Here is a 27,805-nt window from a genome sequence, read left to right on the forward strand (position 1 = left end):
GCAAAGGAGGTAGTAAAGCCACTCAGTGGAGAATCACTTGTTTGTCCGCTTTGCCTCTATGATGAAAGAAGGAATAAAAGATAGGTCTGAAGTGGATTAAATCTGTCAGCCCGTGCTTAGCCTTTATTTGCACTATACTGTACGGGTACCTTGTTAAATTTATCATAAGCTCATGACTTCAGCTCAAAGTCTTGTATCTCAAATAAGATAGGACCCTGAATGACGTCAGTATTTCCCATGCATAAGTCTGCAATAAAAGGTTTCTTTTATAGTACTGAGGTCAATTCTTAATATCTAGTCTCATTGCCTATGTCCAGATTCATCCTACCTGCACATGTGTTGGGAATGCAGACATCCTGAGCACACTGTAGAGATACCAGGGAGAAAATGTTTGGTCAGTTTCCTCTGAGTAGGTACCTCTGTCTGTTAACAATATAAGGAGTCTAAGCTTCAAACTTAACCACTCAACTTCGGCACCTAAAATTGGTTAGGCTGAATCTGTGTCCTTGTGTTGAGAAAGCAAAAATTCACTGCTATGTTGCATTAGGTTATTCCCCACTGCAAGAAGACGATAGCCTTAACGAATAGTAGAATTATTCTTCTAACACTTAGAAAAGATAGGTGTAAACAAACACAAATAAAACTAAGTGGAAATACTATGTGCAGGCACTAATGCTGTAGGAAATGTAGGCATTTGTTTCAGTAAGAGCAACATCAAGCCTTTAATATAAACAGTGACATCTAAGACAAGAACTTCTGTTCTTTGGTTTTTGTATTTCCATTTTTCTCAAGTAATTTTAAAATGTCTTAAGGGATGGAGGATCATTTAGAGAAGATCTTACTCTAATTTCAGTTTCATGTATTTTTAACCTTTTACTACCTGATTAAAATCTATTAAAATGAATAATAAGATATTTTTCATATATACTTTCAGTCCTGCTATTTTAAATTCTGTTCTACATTAGCAGCTTTGGAAATGCAGTGCTAACATGGCTGAACAAAGGCAACGTGCTTTGTCAACCTCAGGGCAAGCGTTATATGAAATCCTGGCCCTAGAGAAGGGAGCAACACATGATGAGATTAAGAAGTCCTACAGGTATGTAAAATGTGCTTTGCAACATGCCTACAAAATGCCTGTGTGTCTAGCATTATTTTGACGGTAAAACCTTTTGAGTTACCTGTGCTGTAGACATTGTTACATTTTTTTTTTCACAGCGAGCCTGCAAAGAAACAGAGATGATACAAAGTAAATCTATTAATTTCATCCCACAGGCAATCTGTATGCTTCCTCTAAAATGTTTAATGTAGCTGAATGAGAGGTCAGACTGTTAGGATAAAATAACGCAGACTATGCTTGCAAAGTGTGCTCTTTGGATACTGACCCAGTTCTTGTGTTAACATCTTTTCCTGAGGTATGTTGAAGAGTAAAACCAATGCAGAAAAGTGCTATAATAACAATTCAAGAACTAGAGTAAGAGATATAAGGCATTCGATCAGTTTATCTTGAGATAAAGAAGAAACCAAATAGATTATTTTATTATAGTGTGCAATATCTTGGAAGGAGAAAAAATGCAAGGTGTGGTAGGGTTCTTCACTTTATGAAGGCAGGCATAACTAAAAGCAGTGCTTGGAATCTAAAAGCAATTTGAGCTGAAAAAGGGTTACCTGGTTTTCACAGTAAGCACAACCAACCACCAAAACATACTGGCACAGGAAATGGTAGGTTCTCTATTGAAAAAGAAGAGAGGATTTTAAGGTAAGTTTTGCTCAAACAAAAGTTATCAAAATGGTGAAAAATATTTTATTATTGAAATGTAACAAGTCGCAGAAATAAGACTAGAAGATTTTATGGGTCATTTTACTCTTAAGTCTGTTCTGCTGCTATTAAAAAAGAAAGAAATTTAAATGTCATGAGGAAAGTAGATGTTCTTGACATTGAAATAAGCCAGGCATGCACTTGCAACTTTAATAAATATAGTAAAGCTTTTATTACAGCATCATTCTGGGTGTTGTTGGTTGCACTGTATTACCAGTCAAACTTTAACACAGCTTGCTATTCCTCTCGAATGCAAGAATATATTTGAACTAAAAAAGAAGTTATGAAATAAATCTACTTGCATCATTGTTTAGTCTGAATTTTGTTGAGGCTCTGTCCTCTGTGTTTTTGAACAAATTGTATCTCTCCCACTTTCTGTTCCTAAAGGCGTATATTCAAGGGAGGTGGGAGAAGTAGTGAATGTTCAAACTCTTCACACAATGGAAGAAAAACTATTGACATCTCCTGATTCTGTTGTCTTGCATAATTATATCACCGGGGGATAAACTTACTACAGTATCAAATTCACTCATGACTTGCACCTTCTGTGTCCCTGTAGTATAGCCTGTCTGCAGAAACCATCTTCTGTATCAAACCTCATGTTTTCCTGTTGCTTTTACATTTAAAATTATGAAAAGGAGGCTTTCTTTAATCCCCAAAAGAGTGAGTTGTCATGGAAGAATGTAGAATAGAATTAAGTATATTTAATGCTGAACATGAAGAAGGATGATTTACACAGTGATCTATGGTAAAACTGACAGTGGTGCTTTATCCATCTTTATTAGTAATTATAGCCAAAAAAAGGCTGCTTCTGACTAAAGTGGAACTGTCAAAGGGATTCACTTTTAATGGAGTAGCTGTAAATATTTGCAAGGTAAAATGATGAGTCAGTCTCATAGATTTCTTTTAATTATCTTTTAATTTATGCTAATCCAAAAATCTGCTGCTGAACTGGTATTCTTTAGTACAAGGTATAAAACCAGCAATACCTGATTCTGAGTTCTCTGCCATTATTAATTAAGTCAGTATTAATCATACTACCACAGCCGAGGGCAAAATTTACTTTTTAATAAACATGACAGAGGTACCTCTCTGTGCTTTTATTTCAAGCTTGGCACAGTCTAATTTATCAAGGACTAAAGCTAATAGGCTTCTAATCAGCAGAATTCAAAGAAGATCTGTTTATGTTCAATATCCTACAAAAATAATCTTTAGAAACATTTTGGCATAATAATGTAAACTGAACTTTGTGTTCTGCTGTCCACTCGGACAGTGAAGAAAAATGCAGAGATATACCATACTTCTTGTATTTTCTTTAGAGTTTGAGAAGCCTCAGTTTGACAGCCTACTTAGAAAAAAAGAATTAGATCGACACGTCTGTGGGAGTACACATTAATGACTTCAAATTCTTCTAGAAAATGTGTGCAGTTCACTGAATGCCTTTTAAAGACTGCCAAATAAAGAGGGATAAAGGATTATCTATGGTTATGCCAATAACTGATATAGCCCTGAATATTCTCTCTTGCTGGACCAATGATGAACTTGGAGCCCTGGCAAAGAATATTGCGTCCAGGGAAGGGCAATGAAAAGCATTGGAGAATGCGGGCATCGATCCCGCTGCCTCTCACATGCTAAGCGAGCGCTCTACCACTTGAGCTAATTCCCCAGCCCATGGCCTCTGCCTCAGGTCCTCTCCCCTCCCAGGCACCCACTCCTGACCCAGGCTGCCCTGCACCCAAAACCCGGGGCTCACGTCTGCTTCCCTCTCACACTGCCATTCTCTTCCCTGATGGAGGTGACTCCTCCCAAACCCCAGGGCTCAGGACAACCATGCCCTGCCCAAGCTTCACCCAAAACTGCCTTGGTTGGTCATGTTCCCCAGCACAGGCAAAGAGCTTTAGGCTGGGCAGCCCTTGAATGGAGCCACCCGGGCAGGGTCAAAAGGCAGAGGTGTGTGCAGGTGTGTCCCCAGGCAAAAGGGCACTCCTTCGAGCCGGAGTTGAACCAGCGACCTAAGGATGGCCGTGCAAGGGAGCCTACAGTCCTCCGCTCTACCAGCTGAGCTATCAAAGGAATCATGGGGCTCTGCCCAGCACCTCGCCCATCACACACTCATCCAATGCTTCTCCATGCACAGCACAGCATGATGCCTCTACTCCAATATTTTGCTTCTAACAGCCTCAGCTCCAACATCACACCACCTTCCTTAGTCCTTTAGGAAAGCAAATCCTGCAGACCAACAAACAGAAAAACTCTAATAACTCCTTGGACCTCCTCTTCTACACCTGGACTCTCTTCAGGCCCCAAAAGACCTTACCCGTATCCCACCAAAACTTAATCATGATCCAGGATCACAGGGCTGTCTTTTCCTTCTGGTCGAGCACCAAATTGGCAGCCTTTCCTCTACTCTATAACCTACTCCTACAAGCTGGAAGGTCATGCGTAAGCCTTCTGATCCTCTCTTCCTCCTGGCTGAACATTCCCATCCTCACACAGAAATACCTCCTTTCCCTTTGCTTCTCGGTGACCCTCCGCTGAAGTTGCTTCATTTCATTGACTTCTTCCCTGGACTGGCCAGCTCAAAGCTGGACACAGTACTCAAGATGACATTTACCGTTTGCAAGCAAAGATGGAGAAAATCAATTTCTCTGTTTAACTGACCATCCTGCTCTTGATAGAGCCCTCTAAGTCATCCTTCTCTGTAAAGCCTGGGCACACCATGATCTCCCCACAACTCCCAGAGGACACAGAGCTCTTGGCAAAGTGTCCCATGTCCTGGGAAGGGGAATGAAAAGCACTGGAGAATGCGGGCATCGATCCCGCTGCCTCTCACATGCTAAGCGAGCGCTCTACCACTTGAGCTAATTCCCCAGCCCATGGCCTCTGCCTCAGGTCCTCTCCCCTCCCAGGCACCCACTCCTGACCCAGGCTGCCCTGCACCCAAAGCCTGGGCCTCCCATCCGCCTCTCTCTCACACTCCTATTCTCTTTCCCCATGGAGGTGACCCCTCCCAAACCCCAGGGCTCAGGACCACCCTTCCCTGCCCAAGCTTCACCCAAAACTGCCTTGGTTGGTCATGTTCCCCAGCACAGGCAAAGAGCTTTAGGCTGGGCAGCCCTTGAATGGAGCCACCCGGGCAGGGCCAAAAGGCAGAGGTGTGCGCAGGTGTGTCCCCAGGCAAAAGGGCACTCCTTCGAGCCGGAGTTGAACCAGCGACCTAAGGATGGCCGTGCAAGGGAGCCTACAGTCCTCCGCTCTACCAGCTGAGCTATCGAAGGAATCATGGGGCTCTGCCCAGCACCTCGCCCATCACACACTCATCCAATGCTTCTCCATGCACAGCACAGCATGGTGCCTCTACTCCAACATCCTGCTTCCAACAGCCTCAGCTCCTACATCACACCACCTTGTTCAACTCTTTAGCCCACTGAATCATGCAGACTAACAACCTGAAAACCTCCACTGGCTCCTTGGACCTCATCTTCTACAGCTAGACCTTTCTCAGGCCCAGAAAGAGCTTATGCATATCACAGAATCATAGAATGTCCTGAGTAGGAAAGGACCCACAGGGGCCATCAAGTTCAACTCCTGTCCCTGCATAGGACAACCCCACAGTTCACACCATGTGTCTGAGGGCATTGTCCAGTCTCTTTTTGAACACTGTCAGTCCTGGGGCTGTGACATCTCCCTGAAGAGCCCGTTCTAGTGCTCCATCACCCTCTGCGTGAAGAACCATTTCCTAATGTCCAACCTAAACCTTCCTGGCACATCTTCCTGATGTTCCCTTGGGTTCTGTCATTGGCTGCCAGAGAGAAGAGATCAGTGCCTGCCCCTCCTCCCCTTGTGAGGAAGCTGTAGACTGTGATGAGGTCTCCCCTTAGTGTCGTCTTCTCCAGGCTGAACAAACCAAGTAACTTTAACTGCTCCTCATTCAGCTTCCCCTCCAAACCCTGCACCAACTTTGTAGCCCTCTTCTGGACACTCTCCAGTAGCTTTACATCTTTTTTATGCCATGGCTTCCAGAACTGCACACAGTGCTCCAGGTGAGGCCACACCAGTACAGAGCAGAGCAGGACAATCACCTCTCTCGCCCGGCTGGCGATGCTGTGCTTGATGCACCCCAGCACACGGTTGACCCCCTTGGCTGCCAAGCACACTGTTAGCTCATGTTCAACTTGCCAACGACCAGAACCCCCAGATCCCCCTCTGCAGAGCTGCTCTCCAGCATCTCATCCCCCAGTTGTATGTACAGCCATGGTTGCCATGTCCTAGGTGCAAAATCTGGCACTTACCCTTGTTGAACTTCATGCGGTTGGTGATTGCCCAGTTCTCCAATTTGTTCAGGTCCTTCTGCAGGTCCTCTCTGCCCTCGAGAGGGACAACAGTTCCCCCCAATTTCATGTCATCAGCAAACTTACTAAGCAATCCCTCAAGTCCTGAGTCTAAGTCATTTATGAAGACATTGAAGAGTGCTGGCCCTAAGATGGATCCCTGTGGAACCCCACTAGTGACTGGTCGCCAGCCTGACATAACCCCATTTACTAGAACCCTTTGAGCCCGGCCCATCAGCCAATTGCCCACCCACTGCACTGTGTGTTTATCCAGCTGTACGCTGGACATCTTGTCCAGGAGGATACTGTGAGAGGCAGTGTCAAAGGCTTTACTGAAATCCAAAAAGATCATATTGGCTGGCTTCCCTTGGTCAACTAGGTGGGTAACCTTGTCATAGAATGAAATCAAGTTTGTCAAGCAAGACTTTCCCCTCATGAACCCGTGCTGGCTGGGACCAATGACTATGTTGTCATTCAGATGTTTTTCGATAACTCCCCAAACAATCTTCTCCATGATTTTGCCAGGAACAGAAGGGAGGCTGACAGGCCTGTAGTTGCTGGGGTCATCCCTGCTGCCCTTCTTGTAGATTTGGACAATGTTTGCCAGCTTCCAGTCATCTGGGACCTCTCCAGATTCCCAAGAGCATTGAAAAATCACAGAGAGAAGTCTTGCTATGATGTCAGCCAGCTCTTTAAGCACCCTTGGATGAATCCCATCTGGCCCCATCAACTTGTAGTGATCTAGCTGGAGTAGCGGATCCCATACAAGTTCCGGATAGATTGGGAGTTTATTGTTCTCGCAGCCATGGTTCTCTATCCCAGGGCTATGGGAGCCTCCAACTGCATTTTTCATGTTGAAGACCGAGGCAACAAAAGAATTAAACATCTCGGCTTTGTCTATGTCCCTATTTATAAGGTGACCATGCTCACCAAGTAATGGGCCAATGCTATTTCTAGTTTGTCTTTTGCCATCAGCATATTTAAAAACCTCCTTTTTATTGTCCCTCACAGTAGTGTCCAGCTGCAATTCTGATACAGCTTAAGCCACGCGAATTTCCTCCCTACATTGGCAAGCAGCATCCTGCTGACATTTTTGTTGAACCAATTTTGCTGAGATGTCTTTCACCCTCTGCTCAAGTACCAAATTGACAGCCTTTCCTCTACTCTATAACCTACTCCTACAAGCTGGAAGGTCACGCGTAAGCCTCCTGATCCTCTCTTCCTCCTGGCTAAACAACCTCAGTGTCCTCATCCCACTCTCACATAGAAATAGCTCCATTCCCTGAGCTTCTCGGTGGCCCTCCACTGAAGTTGCTCCATTTCATTGATGTCTTCCCTGGACTGGCCAGCTCAAAGCTGGACAAAGTACTTGAGATGACATTTACCGTTTGTGAGCAAAGATGGAGAAAATAAATTTCTCTGTTTAACTGACTGTGCTGCTCTTGATAGAGCCTGGATGTTGTGCCCCTCTGTAAAGCCTGGGCACACCATAATCTCCCCCACAGCCCCCAGAGGACAGAGGGCCCCTGGCAAAGGACTTTTTGTCCAGGGAAGGGGAATGAAAAGCGTTGGAGAATGCGGGCATCGATCCCGCTGCCTCTCACATGCTAAGCGAGCGCTCTACCACTTGAGCTAATTCCCCAGCCCATGGCCTCTGCCTCAGGTCCTCTCCCCTCCCAGGCACCCACTCCTGACCCAGGCTGCCCTGCACCCAAAACCCGGGGCTCACGTCTGCTTCCCTCTCACACTGCCATTCTCTTCCCTGATGGAGGTGACCCCTCCCAAACCCCAGGGCTCAGGACAACCATGCCCTGCCCAAGCTTCACCCAAAACTGCCTTGGTTGGTCATGTTCCCCAGCACAGGCAAAGAGCTTTAGGCTGGGCAGCCCTTGAATGGAGCCACCCGGGCAGGACCAAAAGGCAGAGGTGTGCACAGGTGTGTCCCCAGGCAAAAGGGCACTCCTTCGAGCCGGAGTTGAACCAGCGACCTAAGGATGGCCGTGCAAGGGAGCCTACAGTCCTCCGCTCTACCAGCTGAGCTATCGAAGGAATCATGGGGCTCTGCCCAGCACCTCGCCCATCACACACTCATCCAATGCTTCTCCATGCACAGCACAGCATGATGCCTCTGCTTCAGCAGCCTCAGCTCCAACGTCACACCACCTTGTTCGACACCTTAGCCCACCAAATCCTGCAGACCAACAACCAGAAAAACTCAAATAGCTCCTTGGACCTCCTCTTCTACAGGTGTACTCTCCCCTAGCCCCAAAAACATCTTACCCATATCCTGCTGACACTTTTCTTGAGCCAATTTCACTGGGCTGTCTTTCACCCTCTGGTCAAGCACCAGACAGACAGCCTTTCCTCTAATGCATAACCTATTCATGCGTCATGTGTAAGTCTTCTGATCCTCTCTTTCTCTTGCCTGAACATTCCCAGTGTCCTTGTCCCATCCTCAGATAGAAATCCCTCCATTCCATTTACTTCGTGGTGGCCCTCCACTGAACTTGCTTCATTTCTTTGATGTCTTCTATGTACTGCAAAGTTCAAAGCTGGACAAAGTACTTGAGATGTCATTTCCGTCTGTCAAGCATAGAGGGAGAAAATCACTTCCTCTTTTATAGTCCCCACTCCGCTTTGGATAGAGCCATGGAAGTCGTCCTCCTCTGCAAAGACTGGGAAAACCATGATCTCCCCACAGCTCCCAGAGGACCCCTGGCAAAGGGCCCTGTGTCCAGGGAAGGGCAATGAAAAGCATTGGAGAATGCGGGCATCGATCCCGCTGCCTCTCACATGCTAAGCGAGCGCTCTACCACTTGAGCTAATTCCCCAGCCCATGGCCTCTGCCTCAGGTCCTCTCCCCTCCCAGGCACCCACTCCTGACCCAGGCTGCCCTGCACCCAAAACCCAGGGCTCACGTCTGCTTCCCTCTCACACTGCCATTCTCTTCCCTGATGGAGGTGACCCCTCCCAAACCCCAGGGCTCAGGACCACCATTCCCTGCCCAGGCTTCACCCAAAACTGCCTGGGCTGGTCGTGTTCCCCAGCACAGGCAAAGAGCTTTAGGCTGGGCAGCCCTTGAATGGAGCCACCCGGGCAGGGCCAAAAGGCAGAGGTGTGTGCAGGTGTGTCCCCAGGCAAAAGGGCACTCCTTCGAGCTGGAGTTGAACCAGCGACCTAAGGATGGCCATAGCAAGGGAGCCTACAGTCCTCCACTCTACCAGCTGAGCTATCAAAGGAATCATAAGGCAGCATTGTACATCCTTTGATACTCTATTGCACAGCCGCATCTCACCCTATAGAACTTACTTTCCCTTCTCCAAAATGATGCTGCCTACACCTAGGTGTTCCTTCATCAGACCCACCTCTGCAGCAGCCTAGGTAGATCTCACCTCTCATCCTAAGCCTCCTGCTGTCAGAGGTGCTGAGCGTATTTTTCTGACTTAATTTCCATGAGTGCCCCATCCATCTTGTGCGATGGCTCTTTCTCTGCCTGTTGACACTTTTCTCTCCCAAATGTTTCACATATTGCTTGCTGCTGTGAGGGGCTGCAGTGCCTCTTGCTCTCAAGGTGGTGAAGGTGAAAGCCACTCATAATGAGAAAAATCTGAATGGACTATGTCCATGTATTTTGTGTGGGAAGTAACCAACAAACTCCTCTTTACTCACTAGCTTTTGGCTTATTTTTCTGTAATCATAATGAACCACAGTTATCACATTACTAGGAATATAACTTTTACAGGGACACACAGAGAAGCTTCTATATAGCTGATACTTCGTCTTATGCCATGTAGTTACTGTCCTCGCTTTTATAGCTTCTGGGCTTGGACCTCATGAGGTCCTTTGTCTCATTCATATGAATTAACCTACCAGTATATAAATCTCTTCCCCATTACTAAATCATCTCCAGGTAGTATATGTCATCTTTGTGTGCAGTGAGTTGTTTTGTCGATGTGCTATTTTCAGTGAGGACATTTTTCCCAAAATGAAAATAAGAACATATCTCATCTTTTGTTAACTGTACTGCGTTGTAAGTATTACTATTAGTATTCTAAGAAAATACTAAGTGAGTGTGAAACTAATGTTTTTCACCTTTCCAAGCCTACATATTCTTGAAATTCTTATTTTTTATGAGATTTTTGCAGATATGGAGAGGGCAGAAGTTGTCTTTGGGTTTGTGGGAAAAGAAAGAAAGGCTGAAGATTGATTGTCCGATGGCTGCAACCACACATGGGTTTTGAAAGTAACACCTTTCTTTTTTTTCTTCTTTTTTTTTTTTTTAATTATAATTGCTGGGGTTTGTTTTCAGCTAAGAAAAGATATAGATTGCATAAGCTACTTAAATACTTGGATGGCACATAATGTCATTAGTCATGCAAGACGTAGCTTGTTTTTCTAGTTCTCCTATTTCATCTTTTATTATGTTTAAGGTACCACAGGCACAGTATATTAAATATGAGTAAAAGTGAACCCCTTCATGCTATTTGGGACATGTTTAAGGAGTTATTTATTATCTATGAGAAGATGAACCGGGTTCAATGTACAGAACTGAAAAGATCATTGGCAGAGGCTGTTCCCAGACTCATATCAGTCTTGGTATTGTCAGAACGTCTCCAAGGCATAAACTGTCATCAGGAGCAAAGTACTTACGCTTCACTGGGAGAATAACCTTCACTGGGACTTAAGTGGAAAGTTGAGCAAGACCCTACTCTGAGAATAAAGTTGTTAGAAGCGTGGGCACACTGCCTTCACACCACAAATAATATTTTTTGGCGTAGCAGTCATGGCTGGCTCCTGAAACTCTTCGAGAGAATATTTACAAAATGCAACGTAGCTTGACTGAGGTGAAGATCCCAGAATTTAAAACGTTACCAAGTCACTTTTGATGCCACTAGAGGTCAGCACTAGTCATTAAATAAACGTCCTGGAAAAATCTTATGGCCAGTTCTTCAACGGGAGTGGAGATTTTCGAAAAGATACACTTCTGTCTATGCTTGTTTTGCAAGTACATGTGAACTCACACTGCTGGTGCTTCAACATGGTTGGAAGCAAACCCTCTCTTTTCCAGGCTGTGGTTCCCCAGTGCTGTCCGTGAGTCACACACTCTTCCTCTCAAGTTGTATGTGTCCTCAGGTGCTGTTGTGCTGAGGTCAGGGGAAAAGGGCAGTACTAAGCCCTGTCCTAGCAAAGGCTCTCCACCAGCATAAACAACCCCCAAACAGCGGGCAATCAGCTTCCAGTACTTTAGGGACTGTCTCAGAAGTGTGTCAGTGAGGAATTAGGCCCAAAGACAGGCACTTGAAATGGGCTAACTCACGATCCTTTTCCACCTTGAGCTGCAGAGTGACATTTGCTTTCTATTGCAACTCCTCACTGAGTTTTCCATCATCACTGTCTGGGCTTCTGCAAATGCAGACTCTGTTTACAAAATTTTAATATGGCTACTATTGCTAGATAATCAAATAAGGAATTTCCTTGGCTATAAAGAATATAATGTTGATGGGATAAGCAATGTGATCATGTTTTCAAACAACCTTTAAAAAATCTTTATCTTTGTTGAAACCTGCTAAATGATGCAAATCAGTTGGCAATCATTATGCAACAAATGCGTGTGATTTATTATTATGCTGCAATCTGTGCTTTCAGCATGTATCACTGTCTCCTTTAACATGGTAGCTGACCTGGTGTCAATACACAAAGTTCATGCTTAGTGGAATAGGAGTACCTTGTTCACCAAAACTTCCGTGTTCAGTCACTTTGTCTTGTTTTCCTTCCACCAAGTCCTCTGTGAACACCAGAGCTTGAAAAAAGAAGGTTGAACATGGTGTTCAGAATGATTATATCTCTACTAAAATATTTTGTGATGTTTTGTAAATGTCTGTATACATGCACACATGTGCAGATAATTCTTTTCTTTCTTCCTTTTCTTTTTTTTTTTTTTCTTTTTTCCTTTTGTGTGTGTATGTTTAAGAAAACTGGCTCTGAAATATCATCCTGATAAGAATCCGGACAACCCAGAGGCTGCAGAAAAGTTTAAAGAGATCAACAACGCTCATGCAACACTGACTGATCTGTCCAAGCGAAACATATATGACAAGTATGGATCATTAGGGCTCTATGTGGCAGAACAGTTTGGTGAGGAAAATGTTAACACCTACTTCATGCTCTCAAGCTGGTGGGCAAAGGTAAGCTGTAATTTTCTGTTGGAAATCCAATGTTACAATGCGCCCAGACAACTGCATACACAGGGAATCCCCCTGAAAAACATGATCTCTATACGGGTTTAATGAATAGTAGGATCTAGATCTAAGCTGCTACTAAAAGCTTAATGAAACAACATTATCTGGAAAATCAACAGTGGCAGAATGTATTAATAGCATCAGCTCAGAACAGTGCTAATATAGAGTGTTTTCTTTTCCTTCTTAACTTGGTAAACAGCTAAATAGAGTGCATGTTTTGTAACAGTTTCAGACATTAATTAGATTTGAATCTAGTGCTCCAGGTTAATTTTTACTTTCTTTTCAGTAATGACTAAATAAAAATGACTCATTGTTCAAAAACGAGAAGTCCCACTTATGTGACAACCAGTTAATAAGTTATTACAGTCCAAATTTAGCTATGTTCTTTGCTATATATAGCACATAGCATAAGTAAGCAATAATAATACGTAACACTCTGTGATTATGGCATCATATATGTACCCTGGTGAGGGGGTGAGAGAAAGGAAGTGGAAGAAAAGGTGAGAAGGGTGGAGTGGAGGAAGAGAGCATGGAACGAAGAGAATGATGCATCAAAACCTGGCATATTGGTCAAGGAAAAACACATCATGGGCTATTCTAGTCATGAAGGAGTTGTGTTCATGTGCTCTCTTGCGTCACTGGTGTCCTCTGATGTTTGCACATGCCAAATTTGAGTGTTTCTGCAAATATTGAAATGTTACAGAAATGTAACAAACCGACAGATACACAAATGTGCAAAATCCATGCTGTCCCCAACTATTTCCAGCAATAGAAGCACAGCAAAAACAAGACTTTTCTGGAATGCATAGGAAAATGATCTGTACTGTGTGAAGCAAGCACACTGTCACAGCTTTGATCCAGGAGCCACATAGATCAGGCCAGTGCCTCACTGCCCCACAGTCCTCTTCCAAACTGGGAAGTCACTTGGGCACTTCCATGGGTCTGAGAAGCTGCAATTTGTCTGCTGAATCAGGATGAGATGGAAGCTGTTCAAATGCAGAACCGTGAATGGAACTAATTAATAAAATACTGATGTTTAAACGGCACTTGCAAAGGTGCAGCTGCACCCTCAGAAGCAGGCAGGAGGCTGCTGGCCAGCCACTGTCTGGAGCTGACTCTGATGCAGGTTGGACTCCTCACCACAAATGTTGTCTTCTGCTGGATCATTCACAGAATCACAGAATCACAGAATGTTAGGGATTGGAAGGGACCTCGAAAGATCATCTAGTCCAATCCCCCTGCCAGAGCAGGAACACCTAGGTGAGGTTACACAGGAAGGCGTCCAGGCAGGTTTTGAATGTCTCCAGAGAAGGAGAATCCACAACCCCCCTGGGCAGCCTGTTCCAGTGTTCTGTCACCCTCACTGAGAAGAAGTTTCTTCTCATATTTAAGTGGAACCTCTTGTGTTCCAGCTTGAACCCATTACCCCTTGTCTTACTGTTGGTTGTCACCGAGAAGAGCCTGGCTCCATCCTCGTGACACCCACCCTTTATATATTTATAAACATTGATGAGGTCACCCCTCAGTCTCCTCTTCTCCAAGCTAAAGAGACCCAGCTCCCTCAGCCTTTCCTCATAAGGGAGATGCTCCACTCTCTTAATCATCTTTGTTGCCCTGCGCTGGACTCTCTCCAGCAGTTCCCTATCCTTCTTGAACTGAGGGGCTCAGTTCCAGATGAGGTCTCACCAGAGCAGAGTAGAGGGGAAGGAGAACCTCTCTCGACCTACTAACCACTCCCCTTCTAATACACCCCAGGATGCCATTGGCCTTCTTGGCCACAAGGGCACAGTGCTGGCTCATGGTCATCCTGCTGTCCACCAGGACCCCCAGGTCCCTTTCCCCTACACTGCTCTCTAATAGGTCATTCCCCAGCCTGTACTGGAACCTGGGGTTGTTCCTGCCCAGATGCAAGACTCTACATTTTCCCTTGTTATATTTCATTAAATTTTTCCCCGCCCAACTCTCCAGCCTGTCCAGATCTCGCTGGATGGCAGCACATTCCCTCATTTCTTTGCTGTCCACCCTCTCCTTCAGCCTCTCTGTCAGCGTTCAGATGCTGGGAAGCATTGCCTTAGAGCTGAGAGAGCAGCAGTACTGACTCTTTCAACAGTCTTGGTAAACAAGGTTTTCTTCACTATTTGCTGCTTCTTCAGCTTTTATTTCCTCTTCTGCTTACCGATCTTTAATGGAGATTTTATGAAGTATAAAATCCTCCATGGTTTGAAAATCAGGAACAGAAATAACCACTGTAGCTTTGACTCATAAGGAGAGCAGTGGAGAGTACAGAGAGAAGCTAGTAAGTCCCTAACAGCTAAAGGAGGTATGTGTGGATTGTTTCAAGGGAGCTCTATCCTGGAGGTGAAACAAGATATACTGAATATCCCAGCAGAAGTAATCACTGCTTCCTGTTATTTAAGAATTCTGTGCAAAAATATCCAAAATATGCATGGAGACTCATTTGAGGTTGTCTCTCTATCCCGCCCCCAGCCCCAAATCTTGCCTCCTCCAAAGCATAAACAAGCCACCAAGTGTTTTTTGCAAGCTGAGCTCACTATTCCTCATGTCTTTTAAACTCAGGCACAGATGCTGGGTCAGTTTCAGACTTTTATATTGGCCATTGTAACACTGTTTGAGTCTGAGATATCATCTGCAGCTGACATCTGGACGCCTAATGTCCTCCATTCTGATAAAAGACAGTAGGGACAGCAGCTTTTGCTTGTTATCTTCTTCTTCAACTATGAACATTCCTGGTAAATTCTCTTTCCTATCACACTCATACTGAGAAAATCTGACAATTGTGAGGAGGTGTGTCATTAGAAGTAAGGAAATTCAAATGAAAGGAGAAATGCAAAGTGAAAATTACTCTTTTTTTTTTTGGAGTGCCAGACTTCTTAGCAGGCATATTAAACTGGGAGCATACTGACATAGGTAATGGGAACTTTAACTGCGTCTCCACTGGCAGGCACAGTGGTTGGTTGTTTAACTGTTTCAGCAAAAACCAAAAATTCTGCCTCTATCATGAAGACAGTTTATTGATACAATCAACTGTCCTCATGATAGAGGGAATCAGTTTATTGATAATATCAATAAACTGATTGTTGATTTACCAACTATGATAATATAACACAAGAAATCTTGAAACAGTTAAGGTATCGTGAATGAATTCAAGTATTTTTTCCCCTCTATGCTTTCATTCTGTTTTAACTCATTTTAGGGGTTACGGAATTTATAACAGTTTCAGGTGTCCGTTGTAAGTAAAACATTTTAAAACAAAAAGTCAGAGTCCTTTTCATCTAAAAGCATCTCACTCAGTCTTGATATATGCCTATATTAATATCAGGCGTGTAAATATTCTTACTACCTTCAAAGATGCTCCAGTCAGCCCCCACTAACATTGCCTGGGATATGCATAGATAACTGAGGGTTATTTGCATAGCTTCATTGTCAAAGTTTGACAATATCCTGACGTTTGTGCTTACTTTCTTCTTCAGCAGCATGTTTTCTTATGAATATAACAAATAGTTAGTAAAAGGCAGACTGTGTAACTATAATGCTAAAGTCTGGCTATATCTCTAATGCATATATATCTAGTAGCCACAAAGCTGTGCTAGCTTTACATACACATTCCATATATCAGCACTGACTTCAGGAATGTCACCGTCTCTCCTTTGCTCTTACACCACTATGTCCACAAAGAGATGTGGAGGTTTCTCCTTCGCCACAAACACCTCGGTGCAGACCCGGATCTGCCCCGGGTGAGGAGCCGGGCTGCCATCATGGCCCCATGGAGCAGGTGGTGGCCATGCCAGCCTGGGCACTCCCCTCCCACAAGCCCCCACCCCATCGCTGCGATGCAGCATGCAGGCCCCAACGCAAACAACTGTGGAGCTGTGCTCTGAACCCAGGCAGTGACCTGGTCAGGAGGAAGAAAAGCTCTAAAAATTAAAGTTTTCTGGCTGAGGTCTCTGCTCTTGGCCCCCGGTGCTGCTGAAGACTCCCTGCTTTGTTCCATGGGGACGGGAGAGAGCAGAGGGTGGTGCAGGTGGGAACTTCTTGCAGCCCGAGTCCCCGGATCAAGAAACCACAGCCCGAGGAGTCTAAATCGGGAGTTGTCACCTGTGTGCTCCTGCACAGGCTGCACAGGGGAGAGAGAGACAACCCCAACGGGCAACCCAAATCCTCCTGGGGCTGAATCACCTTCTGGAAGGGCTTTTAACTTCCCATTGAGTATGTGGGGAGCCCATGGGGGCTGCAGTCCTAATTTGGATAACTTATTTCAGTGCCTGAAGTTATGTGGGATGCATCTAGGTCTTTGCTTCTTTTTCTCTTGGCTTTGTTATTGACAAGAACCTGCCAGTAAATAAGTGTTTGTGAAAACGATCTTGGGCAAATGTGTCATTTTTAAGATGGAAATGAGTCATTTTAAGGTGGGTGGGATTTTGCATACTGCCTGTAAGTTTCTTCTGAGGGCCGCCAGCTGAAGACAGACTTTCAAAAGTTAAGCCTGTTGATTGGTGTCCTCTTTGTGGACATGGTCCTGAGTGGCAAGTAGGAGCTGGTGGGTAAGGAGGACTTTGGGAGATCTGGCCCTTTTTTGGGCACCTGGCCAGTGAACGGACTCCCTTGGGTGCCCATTGGGAATGCTTGGGCAACTAGGTGCCTTTGAGAATCTGCCTTCAGCTGTAAGACGCTGCCGCAAGCCTCAGGAAGGTGACTGTTCACGGGGTTTTCCGCCCGCTGTGTTTCACCCAGGGCCTGTTCGCAGCCTGTGGCCTGCTGACAGGCTGCTACCTCTGCTGCTGCCTCTGCTGCTGCTGCAACTGCTGCTGCGGGAAGTGCAAACCCAAAGCACCCGAAGCAGAAGAGCAAGAGTTTTGTGTATCTCCAGAAGATTTGGAAGAGCAAATTAAGAACGACATGGAAAGAGGTGTGTATTATAGGGGCTTACTGTGTGGCAAAGCTGTTCAGAACTAACTTTAGAGCCTTTAGGCCAGATGTTCTGCTCACAACGCTGAGGCTGCTTCCAGACGTCAATGGGAGATGTGCCAGTTGACTCAAGCTAACACCATGACCCGATGAACTTGCCAAGTTGCGTGTTAATGAAAAATTAAACTTATGGCTTTAACAATTAAATATCTCCTGTACCTCTTACGAAACACTTAAATATTAGAAGTCTCAGGGCTTGTCTTAAGAGACGATTTTCACTCTCTAGCACCCATGCCCACCTTGCCTCATATTCTAGATCCTGAATTTATAGATTAGGCTCTGCCTGGACTGGTGCTTGCCACATCTAATCTGCCAGAAAAAGCTGTCATTTGGGTTTTATTCATGTAAAATTTATCACTGAGTGTGATGGACCAACTGTACCAATTCAAGAAAAGGCTTCAAGAAATGATGTAGAGTTCCCAATAGTGGGGTTACATATTTTGAACAAAGAGCCCTGTCCTAATGGTGCAGAGTTGTCCTAGGGTAGGACCTAGGCCACTTTTCAGTTGGAAATTTATATAAACTTCAATCAAGATTATGTGCTTGTTTGTTTGTTTTCAATGAGGAAGGACCTAAGCAGTCAGCTCACTCTTTTTCTCTTCCATTGTTATGGAAAGCCTTACACTGTTATATTCTTACATTTATTATGCTTAAATTAGCACTGCCAGATTGCAAATGTCATGTTCCCTTAGCAGGAAGAATTTTTTTCCCCCTAACTTTCACACAAATTTACCCTTCCATAAATATGTAACAAAACACTTGTAGTAGTTGAAACAAGTGCTATTTATATAACTGACATGCCAACATGTGGTGGTGTTTTAAAATTGATTTTGCCTAGAGACGTATCAAGGTAAATACAGTCATCTTAAAAATTGATCGTACTTGGCCAGTCTCTGCAAAAGCAACAAAAACTATTAGTGAAAACTTTATGACCACAATGCATTAATTGAAATAAATGTAATATACTCTACAACATTAGGCACCCAGGAAGTGCAAATCTAAAATGGGTCTTGATATTTATGGGTCTATGACACCAAAGCCAAGTTTGAAATATGAAGATGGAAATTTGAAGGACAAGAATTTTTAAATTCTGCCTTTTTTTTTTTTTTTTTGTAATTTGGCAGGTATTTTGCTCTCTCTCAAAATCCAGCACAAAATTCCCCAGTGGCAGAAAAAAAATTTCCCCCTCGTTCCAGCAACGGTAGTATTTATTGGTATTCAGTAATTTTAGGCCACCTTCCCATCCCTTTACTCCCACCAAGTCTCAGTGAGATACCAATTTAAAAAAAATAATTTTAAAAGTTCAACAAAGTACCAGTCTGAAAAATTAATTGAACATGGAATTATGTGGTTTAAGTATTTTGAAGACAGTATTAAGTATATAGGTAGGGCCCGGAGAAAACTAGATATTTCTACCTTTCTTACCCTTCTCTTCAGTCTTGCTAAATTTCCCTATCAATCAAAACCAGCCTGCTTCAGTAGAGCAGAACTCTCTATATTTTACAATTAGATTAAAAGAGAGCAACATATCAGGAATAAAAGTAAAAACTTCACGACAGACGATACTGTGAACATCTTTTCTGCAGGTGAAAGGAAAGTATTAAGCACTGTGTTCAGAAAAATGAATGATAACCAGCTCAAATGACACTTCTTCCTTCCCTGTCCCCCAGATCTTAGGCATGCTGGCCAAAAAGATGCAGCTGATTAAGAATGACATAGATTGGGCTTTTCCACCAGACATTTTCAAATGTTGGGCCATAGAAATGAATACTCATGGCTTACTTTATGGAAATAATAGAAATGCTCCTGTAGGTAATTCAGAAACAAACTGTAGCTCCTGCAGCAGATTTCGTTTTGGAAGAGGAAATCCTATTAGAATCCAAATTCTTTGCATGCCCTCTGCCCACAGACTGAGCATTCTAGCTGGTAATTGATTTTTTTGCTTCTTGCTGTCCCTGGTATCTGTAGCATTGCTAGCCAGAAAATTTTACTCACGTCAAAAAGTAGATTCTCAAGCTAAGGCCGTACTTTAATTTATCCAAAGGTTTTGTAGTAATTCGTTGCTTTTCTGAGGAAGGCAACATCGATAAACCATCACCATTCCTGATGCTAAAAAACTCTGAGAGCGAAGTCTCCACCAGTTGTTGCTGCACTCAGTGGGAGCTGCTCGGAGCCGGCCGTACTGTGCAGAACAGGCAATGTGCATATTGTGGGAGTGGAGATTTAGATTTCATCTTTTGAGATGGCACAATAGGAATAATTTTCAGGGTCCCCCACATTTCTCCTCAACAAAATCAAAGTATTTCACAGTTGATTTAATTCCTGAAATTAACATACCATAAAACATATTTGTTAGTGAAAAAAAACTATATGTGAGGCAAAAAATTCAGTGATCCATCCCTTGAAATGAAAAAGAAAGGTGAGTTGTCACTGAAATCAACACTATCATGTCAAAGCCTTCAATTTTGGTGAAATGGCCTATTCCTCTAGAAGAAAGTTTCATTCAAATATATTTGACTAATTGCAGTGCTCAGGTAGTTGTATATTTGCTGTGAGAGATTCTTTTTACAGCATGTACTTCCATAGGTAGCATTACCACCAGAACTAAAGGAACTCAGGGGTTTGTAAGACCTGGCCTGTACTTGGGTTACAGTGATTTCTCCTCGTGACTATTGGTTTGTACCACAGAAGAACTGTGGCTTAATGTACAATGGAAGACCAAAAAAGAAATCTTGTATTTGGATCATTACGTTTTAAACATAAGATTTTTTTTAGTGTCTCAGATCAAACATAACATTAAAAAAGTTCAAAGTAGGGTGATCTGTGTTATCATGCCATGATGTTACGGGTGACCTGTGAAAATACACCACCAGAGGGACATATCACTTGCTCGGCTGCAGCATGGACATGTGAATGGTTCATTGCTTTCACTCACGCAGTACAGGTGGCCAGATTTTGCTTCTACTGAAGGCAACGGTGAACCTTTGGTTGACTTTTGTGGTCCCTGAGGAGGTACCGCTGGAATTTGGCTTGCCTTGGGACTTCAGGGTGTAATGATGCACTCAAGCAGTTTGGCAGGTTTGTTCTCCTCTCCTGTTCGGTTGTCATCATAGGAACACAGCAAGGCATTTCTAGACCAATGTTCATTTTATAGAAAATGAGATCCGGGAGGAAAAAAAAAGAAAAAAAAAAAGAAAAAAAGAAAGAAAAAGAAAAAGGAAAAAGGAAAAAGGAAAAAAAAAAAAAAAGAAAAAGGAAAAAAAAAGCAAAAAAGAACCTGAGTAACAAAATACTTTTCCAACTCAGAAGCACAAAGTTTTTAGCACTTCATTGTCTCCTCCGCACTCCATATGATACCCATGTAGGCGAACAGTGAGCAAGAGCTATCTATGGAAAACAGTTTAAACTGTGAATTCTGCCGCACCTCCATTCTGCAGCTCTCCATTAGCAGGCTATATTTGGACAGTTTATTATACCGTGAGTCCCTGCTCTGATTAAAAAAAATATATATTTATAATAAATCTTAGAAAGGTGAGGGCTGCAAAATACTTGGGGAAGGTGTCAGCTCAGAACTGTCTGCAGATCAGCTGGAAACAATGCAACCTATTTGCAGTGGGTCCTATTTTCTTGTTGCACATCAGGGTACCACAGCAAAATGAACTGCTAGTCTCTGCAGATCTTCCATAAAATGAACAACTTGGAGGCAGCAGAGGGTGGGAGGGAGTGCTGCTCAGAAATCTAGAACATACACAGCAACTTAAAAATTGATTGGAACTGCCAAACAAATATGCGCCTGAGCTGAGCTCTAAGCATTAATTACTCATGGACTTTTAGAAGTTACGAAACATGTCTGTCTTTGACCTTGTGTCTAAATACGGAATTGCCCATACAGAGAAGCTGCTTGGCATTTAATCATTCTTGCCTTTCACCTTGATAGAGTCAAAGTTGTTCTACCCCCACTGAGGGGAAGCCGTATGGCACACAGTTAGATTCCTGCCCTGGGTTAAGTTACTCCTGTACATTACATCTTCTGCCCATGATTCATCCCATCAACTGTCATGTAAACAGGAGGAAATGTCAGATGAGTTTTTTTTCTGAACATTCGCTCATTTGGCCAAAAAAAGTCATCATTTGCATTCAATTACTATGAAGGCTGTGCTAATATCAAGATATAGATAGTCCAAAATTTTTCTCATGAAAACGCATCACTGAGAGGGCTGAAATTTTGAAAGTCAGTCTCTGAGTCTTGAGTCCTCTCCTCTCCCCCAAAAAATGGTGAGTTGGAAAGAGGCCCAGGAGAAGGGCAGCCAAACCTTGTTCATTATCAGAGGGAACACAACAGCCATCAGGGAACTCTGTAAGGACTTCACTTTCCTCCACTCTACAATAAACACATTAAAACAGTAATTCTCAAAATCCTGTTGTAAATATATTACATAAGACTTCGAAATGCAATTTAACACTTTTATTTCACTAGTGGCTTTCAGGATACGTATGATTTCTCACCTCTCAAGTAAATTACTGCTCACGCATTTTTTTCCTTTTAACTCCCTTCTCTCTTTGCTCTTAACTTTGCCTTCTTCCAGACTCATTTCTGGCCCATTCTCCCAAACACTGTCAAGGTTAGTGCTTGCTGACTCACAACAGCGCTTGTTATATTCAGACATTTGCAGGAACAAGCACTTGCAATTGGAACAGGCAGGGACCTTTATCTTGCAATCTCTGCAAAGCACCAGGTACAGCTAACATTGAATTTAATAACAACTGCAATAGTCACCCCGAAATCTCTCATTACACATAGACAAGGAGTAAGAGCATTTGCAGAGCCAGTGTGGGCATTGCTGCCTCTTCAGTACACACATAGCTGCCTGTGAAGCCAAGGCTAACCACAGACACAACAGCGGATAAAACGCTGTGATGTTAACAAGAAGTCTGAAGTTGGTAGCAAGTAAAGGATTCATAAAGCATAACATTTTTTGTCTTCCTCCCCAATTTAGATGGAGAAACTCCTATCGTGCTTCAGCCGACTAATGCGACGGAGAAGACGCAGCTAATAGGGGACAGCCACCGGAGCTACCGCACAGACTCCTAGAGCGGGCAAACACGACCTGTTGGTGCTTCCCACTGAGTGCCACAGCGAGAAAAAACATGCGAGAAGTTCTGCGGCCTTTGTTGTAGTTGTCTTCAAGCTTATCAAGAGTAACCTGAGAGTAATTTCCTATGAAGCCAGAATCTCCCTCTAGGCTACTTCCAGTAGTTGATATCTACACTCTGCAAGGAGACACTTATGGCCAGTACAGAGCTCTACAGGTGGTGTCTCACGGCTTCAAACTGCCAGGCTTGGCATGGTCTTTCACTCTAATAATACTCTTTTGGTATAGTTGCTCTTCTCCCTGCTCTCATCTGCGGCTTCACCTCCCGGACACTGTCCCGAGTCCCTTTCTGGACACACCAGCTCCGTCTCGCCCTGTCCTGGGAACACTCCTCCATGCAGCAGTTTTGCTGGATGTGAAACATTCCTGTGAGGGAGCCCTGGAAATGCTCTTTAGCAGACCTCAGAGGGAAAGTCAGTGACAAGCAGCACAGGGCTGTCCTTCCCAGAGGGGAAAGGCTCTTTGTAAAGCGGCTATAGCAGCTTGCTGGGGCCCAGCCCAGGCCATTATGAACCTGAGCCAAAGTGCTTGGGGCATCATTCTGCTGGTGGTTACAACGCAGGTCACTCCAAATCCAGCGCCAGAAGCACACGTAGGCTCTGCGTCTTCTCCTGCATGAGCTGCACACCCAGGAGACTGCAGGCAAACGCCCCGTGGGAGGTGAGGCTGGCCCTGGGCTGCCCCACAGCCTCTCTCTTCTCCCCATAGCTGGTGACAGCCTCATGGCAAAACTCCCCAGTCCCTGCCTGGACGGACCTGCCGCCCATGCCAGGTGGCCCCAACTTCTCCGGCTGCAGCTGCGATGTGCTGGAAACTGGTGCCCAGCCAACAGCTTTCTGCCAGCTTGCTTTCTGCTCCGTGTCCCTGGCTGCCGGCCCCGCTGCCCCGCTGGCACTGGGCTGGGGGCCATCGGGAGCCGCAAGGCCTCGGCAGGGCGGGCAAGCAGCAGAGGAGCGACCCTCCTCCTCCTCACACCCCAGCTCTGCAGGGTGAGCCTGAGTCCTCCCCTCAGGCCTGGGCACAGCGGCTGTAAGAGCACATGGTGTGATTTTAAATAAAGAGGTAGGGATGAGGTGTACATTCAGATATACTGCCCTACAGATCAGTGGAGATGCATGTGGGTATGGCTAAAGAAAGCGTGAAGTAATTAGGCCCCTAATTTGTAAGAGCTAAAGAAATGCCTCTGAGAGCTTAAACTTATCTCTTCACTGGTTTGACATAGTAGTTTAAGCCTTAGATAGCTGAATTTCTCTTTATTGATCATGTTACATTAATCAGTCAGTTCTCTGCATTTGCTATTTTCACTCCTCTGATCACAGTGGTGCAGTCCAAAGGGGGATGTAATGTACCACTAAATTATATAGACCAGTGAATATATAGCTAGCCAAAAGTGTTATTTCCTTCCTTAAAACTGGATCTCGCGGTTGTGAAACATTACTGTCTTCCTTCTATTCTCACCTTTCACATCAAATGTCATTCAGCGGCAGCTAAATATATGGGAAAAGAGTGCATTCCATCGCACTATCTGTAACTCCAAAGTCGAGAAATAGTACTTTCAACATTTCTTTAAAGTTCCCATAACACACGGGCATTTTAAAAGCCATTAATTGCAGTTCAGGTTACACACCTTTTCTCCAGATACAGGCACTGGGGCCAGTCAACACTCACGTTGCCCTCAGTAATAGCCCTATTTTTTGGCTTCAGAGCAGAGGGGACATCTTGGCACAGCTGGGGCTGTGCACAGGCACTCGCCACCCTCCTACCCACGGATTCCTTTTCATCCTCAGTTGCATGTTGCAAATAATTTCCGAGGCCACCCATGTGCATGTCAATCCACTCCATGGTCCTACCTGCCCAGCAGTACCAGGGGGATGTGCCCATCCATCCCAGCTATCCTATCCCAGGGGATTGGGGTTGGTGACACCGTCCTGCCACTGAGGATACGTGACCCCAGAAGGCCGAGTGCCACAAATCTTCTCACCAGGTGGCCAGACCAGACGGTGTGTGTGTGTCGGTGCTGGTGCTGTGAGATGGGCAGCGTGCAGCCCGCTGGGGACCTGCTGGGGAACACCAGCACCTTCTCACACGTGCACGCATGCGTCTTTTGGCTTTCTTTGCTATTGCCCTTTGCATGGTGTTTGCTCTGGTGTAACATGCTATCGTCAAACAAAGGAGTAGGGCGAGCACATAACATGTGACAGATCTGCAGGCTAAAAGTGATTTCTTGAGTTTTACTGTCTGGTAGAGAAATTCACCGTGAAAGTGTGCCCACGCTACGTAGTGACTATTTCCAGCAGAGATGGAAAAGGCATTCAGAGAGAAGTCTGGTGTAAAGCTACACATCATACATAGAATCCTTTCCTGTGTGAAATCCCTCCTCTTGCTCCCATGGAAGTGACTGAGAATCGCACCCTTGATTTCAACAACAGCTACAGATCAGGCCTAAAGCCAGGGAGGGAAAGGTAAATCCCAGATTAGCAAGAGTGACTGGGGATTTTTTTCCCATGCAACGCCTTTTATGTCCCCCCCACACCCTAGTCTATGGGGCAGAGCCAAAGTTTATTGAAATCAAGGAAACTATCTCCATGGGCTCAAGAGGTACTGTAAGTCATGTGGTTCTTATTCACTCTTTCTAAACGAGAGATTTTTCTTGGAGAAGATTTATGACTCCATCTTGCAGTGTCATGCAAAAATAGACAAGCTGCCACATGTTTGCGAAGCCCTTTTCCTGACATGGAAATCCATACAGGAGACCCACAACATATTATCTCAGCCAAAAACCTCAGAACAAAGTGGGTTCTCGAGGAATTGCTGCTTAAAAATCTGAGCGTCTGAACCCATAGTTTAATTCCAAAGAGGAAACTTGGTTTTCAGAGTACCAGAGCATTTGCCCCACTGCTGCCAGGACTAGATATTCTGAGGACACATGAAGAAAGGATGAATAAGGATTTCAGGACTTAGGTCTTCAATATGATTTTACTCATTTGTTTGCTTTTCAGAAAGTTCCTAATGTGGACATAGCTCTGCTTACATGATCTGTTTCTGTGTCAAGTTCATTTGTACACCCATAATCTTCTCACAATGTAGAGATCTTCACATATTTGTCCTGTTTTGCTGCATTTATTTATATGTAAAGTACTATTAATATATATTCAAATCTACCTTTGCTGTCAACCACTCTGACTAATAAAGGCTGTATGGATGAATTGTAGCCCTCCCTTTACTTTTCCACGCTATCAACTGTATCATTCTGGTAACAGCTAGGTAAGCTGTTGAGACAGCTATCCAAAATCAGGGCTTTGCACCCGGACAAAGGGCAAACGGCAACTCAGGGTACCCCCAAAGAGGAACCTGGATTGCAGCAGATGTGCCTACCTGTGCAAAGCACGCAGAGCTATAGCTGCACATCACAAATCCTTTATAAAATGCAGAATGCTCGTCTGCATTAAAAAATCAGCAGTGTGATGAAGTGATATAATGCGGTAATTTTACTGGCATCAGTTCCCAGGTGGAACGACTTCCCCCAGAAAAAGGGTGTGCGCAGAGAGTGAAACTGTGATGCTGCTGAGGACAACAGCAGATGTACCATCAGCTTCCCTGGGGCCAGCACCTCACTCAGGGGTTTTGCGTCTGTCCGAGGACCAGTGCAGAGCGATGGACAATCTGGGCCTGCTGTGGGACAGAAGTGTTTCTCACTAGGACTGTATCCAGTATCTGTGGCCACAGAAGCCCAAGCATTTAAATCATGGACAAGGTGAAAGTGTTTTGTCTGGATGCATTCTCAAAGAGCTGTCCTTATGCCTGTTTAGATATTAACTCAAACCCAGATTCACCCAAAATAACAAATGGAAGAGGCGTTGTAGAAGATGTAGGCCTACCGTCAACATAAACAGTTATTTAGGTAGTTTACGCACTTTTCTCCCCACAAGCTTGTACAACAAACCACTCTGCTTAATCCAAAAAACATCAAACATAATCGTATGTCATTTAATTTCATTACCTGCCTTCCCTCAGAATGAATAACCAAGGTATGGGTATGGTTTTAGTCAAAAAGATTTTTTTGTAATAAAATCATTAAAGAAAAATGATGAAGCATGCAAAACTGAGCGCAGTTAAAATCAGTGATAATTTTTCTATGCTATTGTTTCCTATAGAAAAGAAAATGTTTGTTGTCCTGTTACAGAGCAGGGAGGAAGACCATAGGTGACAATAATCCCCTTGCTTCCTTCCACAAGCTAAAGTCAGCTAAACCATCAATCCAGCATCTCCTTTCTCTTTCAGAGGGATGAACGGGGACGGAGTTTCATGCAAGAGGACTCAGTCCTACATGCCAGTGTCTCCTGTCCCAGGGTTTGGAAGACAATAGCATGGGATGACTGCACAGTAGCCAACACCCACAAGATAATCCCAGAAAGCACGCAATTTCTCACTAGCGGAGAGAGTTAACACGTGAGTTAAGTATCACTGGGCTGGACTGGAAAGTGTGTTCCTATTGTGGCAGTGTGCAAATGTACAGCTGCTTCCTTATTCTGGAAAAACAGTGTCTAGACATTCTGGGGAGAGGAGAGGAGGTTTGGAAAAAAGCCCCTCAGAATTTCAACATCCTAATTAACTCTGATGAGACGAAGGGATCTCAACAGGTATCCTCCTGCACTAACTTGCTTTGTGAGGGCTTGTGGTAAGTTGGAGCGAGAACAACACCACATCTTGTTTTCATTTAAAATTAACGAGGTGTTGGCAGTCGCGCAGCAGGCGCGGCGGCCTCTGCTCCCGCAGCAATTAACTCCTGCTGCAAGTCAGCGACTCACAGCAGAAGAGGCTCCGTTTGAGATGCAGCTGGATCTCTTCGGGGAAAACCGCCATATCTGCAACTGGTTAAACGGAAGCCGTTTATAAGACATTTCGTGTGGGATAAATAAGAGAAAACAACAAAAAAAAATTGGCGTCTCCTTCGAGCCGGAATCGAACCAGCGACCTAAGGATTCCCGCGAAGCCACGCCTCTACAGTCCTCCGCTCTACCAGCTGAGCTATCGAAGGGACCTGCAAAGCGGCCTTCCGCAGCACTACAAGAACGCACGGCGGCTCGCGTAGGCGCTGCGCATGCGTGGTGCGTGCAGCGGCAGGGCGGGCGTTAGCCCTGGGCCAGGGCTCGCCGAGCGGGCTCTGCTGGGAGCGCCCCCTGCCGGCGCCTTGGGGCGGGGCGCGGCGGAGCGCCCCGTGCGGTGCGGGGCCGCGGGGCGGGGGCTCTGGGGTGCGGAGGAGCGGAGCCTGCGCGCCGG

At 44.7% G+C, this 27,805-nt stretch overlaps 1 protein-coding gene and 4 non-coding genes across 5 annotated transcripts; 1 reads left to right on the top strand and 4 right to left on the bottom strand.

Moving 5' to 3' along the window:
* The first annotated feature begins 989 nt into the window (after window positions 1-989).
* Window positions 990-22,464, top strand: DNAJC5B (DnaJ heat shock protein family (Hsp40) member C5 beta). Its single transcript, XM_065629587.1, has 4 exons — window positions 990-1,096; window positions 12,119-12,332; window positions 17,139-17,313; window positions 22,370-22,464. Exons 1-4 carry the CDS (start codon window positions 990-992, stop codon window positions 22,462-22,464), a joined length of 591 nt encoding a protein of 196 aa, XP_065485659.1.
* Window positions 3,801-3,889, bottom strand: TRNAY-GUA (transfer RNA tyrosine (anticodon GUA)). The gene is given in 2 exon segments: window positions 3,801-3,836; window positions 3,853-3,889. It is a non-coding gene; the product is annotated as a tRNA-Tyr (tRNA).
* TRNAY-GUA (transfer RNA tyrosine (anticodon GUA)) lies at window positions 5,006-5,094 on the bottom strand. Its single transcript is given in 2 exon segments — window positions 5,006-5,041; window positions 5,058-5,094. It is a non-coding gene; the product is annotated as a tRNA-Tyr (tRNA).
* On the bottom strand, window positions 8,108-8,196 carry TRNAY-GUA (transfer RNA tyrosine (anticodon GUA)). Its single transcript is given in 2 exon segments — window positions 8,108-8,143; window positions 8,160-8,196. It is a non-coding gene; the product is annotated as a tRNA-Tyr (tRNA).
* A 5,008-nt stretch (window positions 22,465-27,472) lies between the features above and the next one.
* Window positions 27,473-27,563, bottom strand: TRNAY-GUA (transfer RNA tyrosine (anticodon GUA)). Its single transcript is given in 2 exon segments — window positions 27,473-27,508; window positions 27,527-27,563. It is a non-coding gene; the product is annotated as a tRNA-Tyr (tRNA).
* Between the last annotated feature and the right edge of the window lie 242 nt (window positions 27,564-27,805).

The sequence above is a fragment of the Caloenas nicobarica genome, chromosome 2 (genome assembly GCF_036013445.1).
Source record: "Caloenas nicobarica isolate bCalNic1 chromosome 2, bCalNic1.hap1, whole genome shotgun sequence".
Classification (NCBI taxonomy): Eukaryota; Metazoa; Chordata; class Aves; order Columbiformes; family Columbidae; genus Caloenas; species Caloenas nicobarica.

Bases quoted from the DNA above. Each gene is read 5' to 3' on its own strand.
- DNAJC5B (XM_065629587.1), top strand. From the start codon at position 990: ATGGCTGAACAAAGGCAACGTGCTTTGTCAACCTCAGGGCAAGCGTTA. The intron at 12,333-17,138 runs GTAAGCTGTAAT...TGTTTCACCCAG, and splicing joins TCTCAAGCTGGTGGGCAAAG to GGCCTGTTCGCAGCCTGTGG. The intron at 17,314-22,369 runs GTGTGTATTATA...TCCCCAATTTAG, and splicing joins TAAGAACGACATGGAAAGAG to ATGGAGAAACTCCTATCGTG.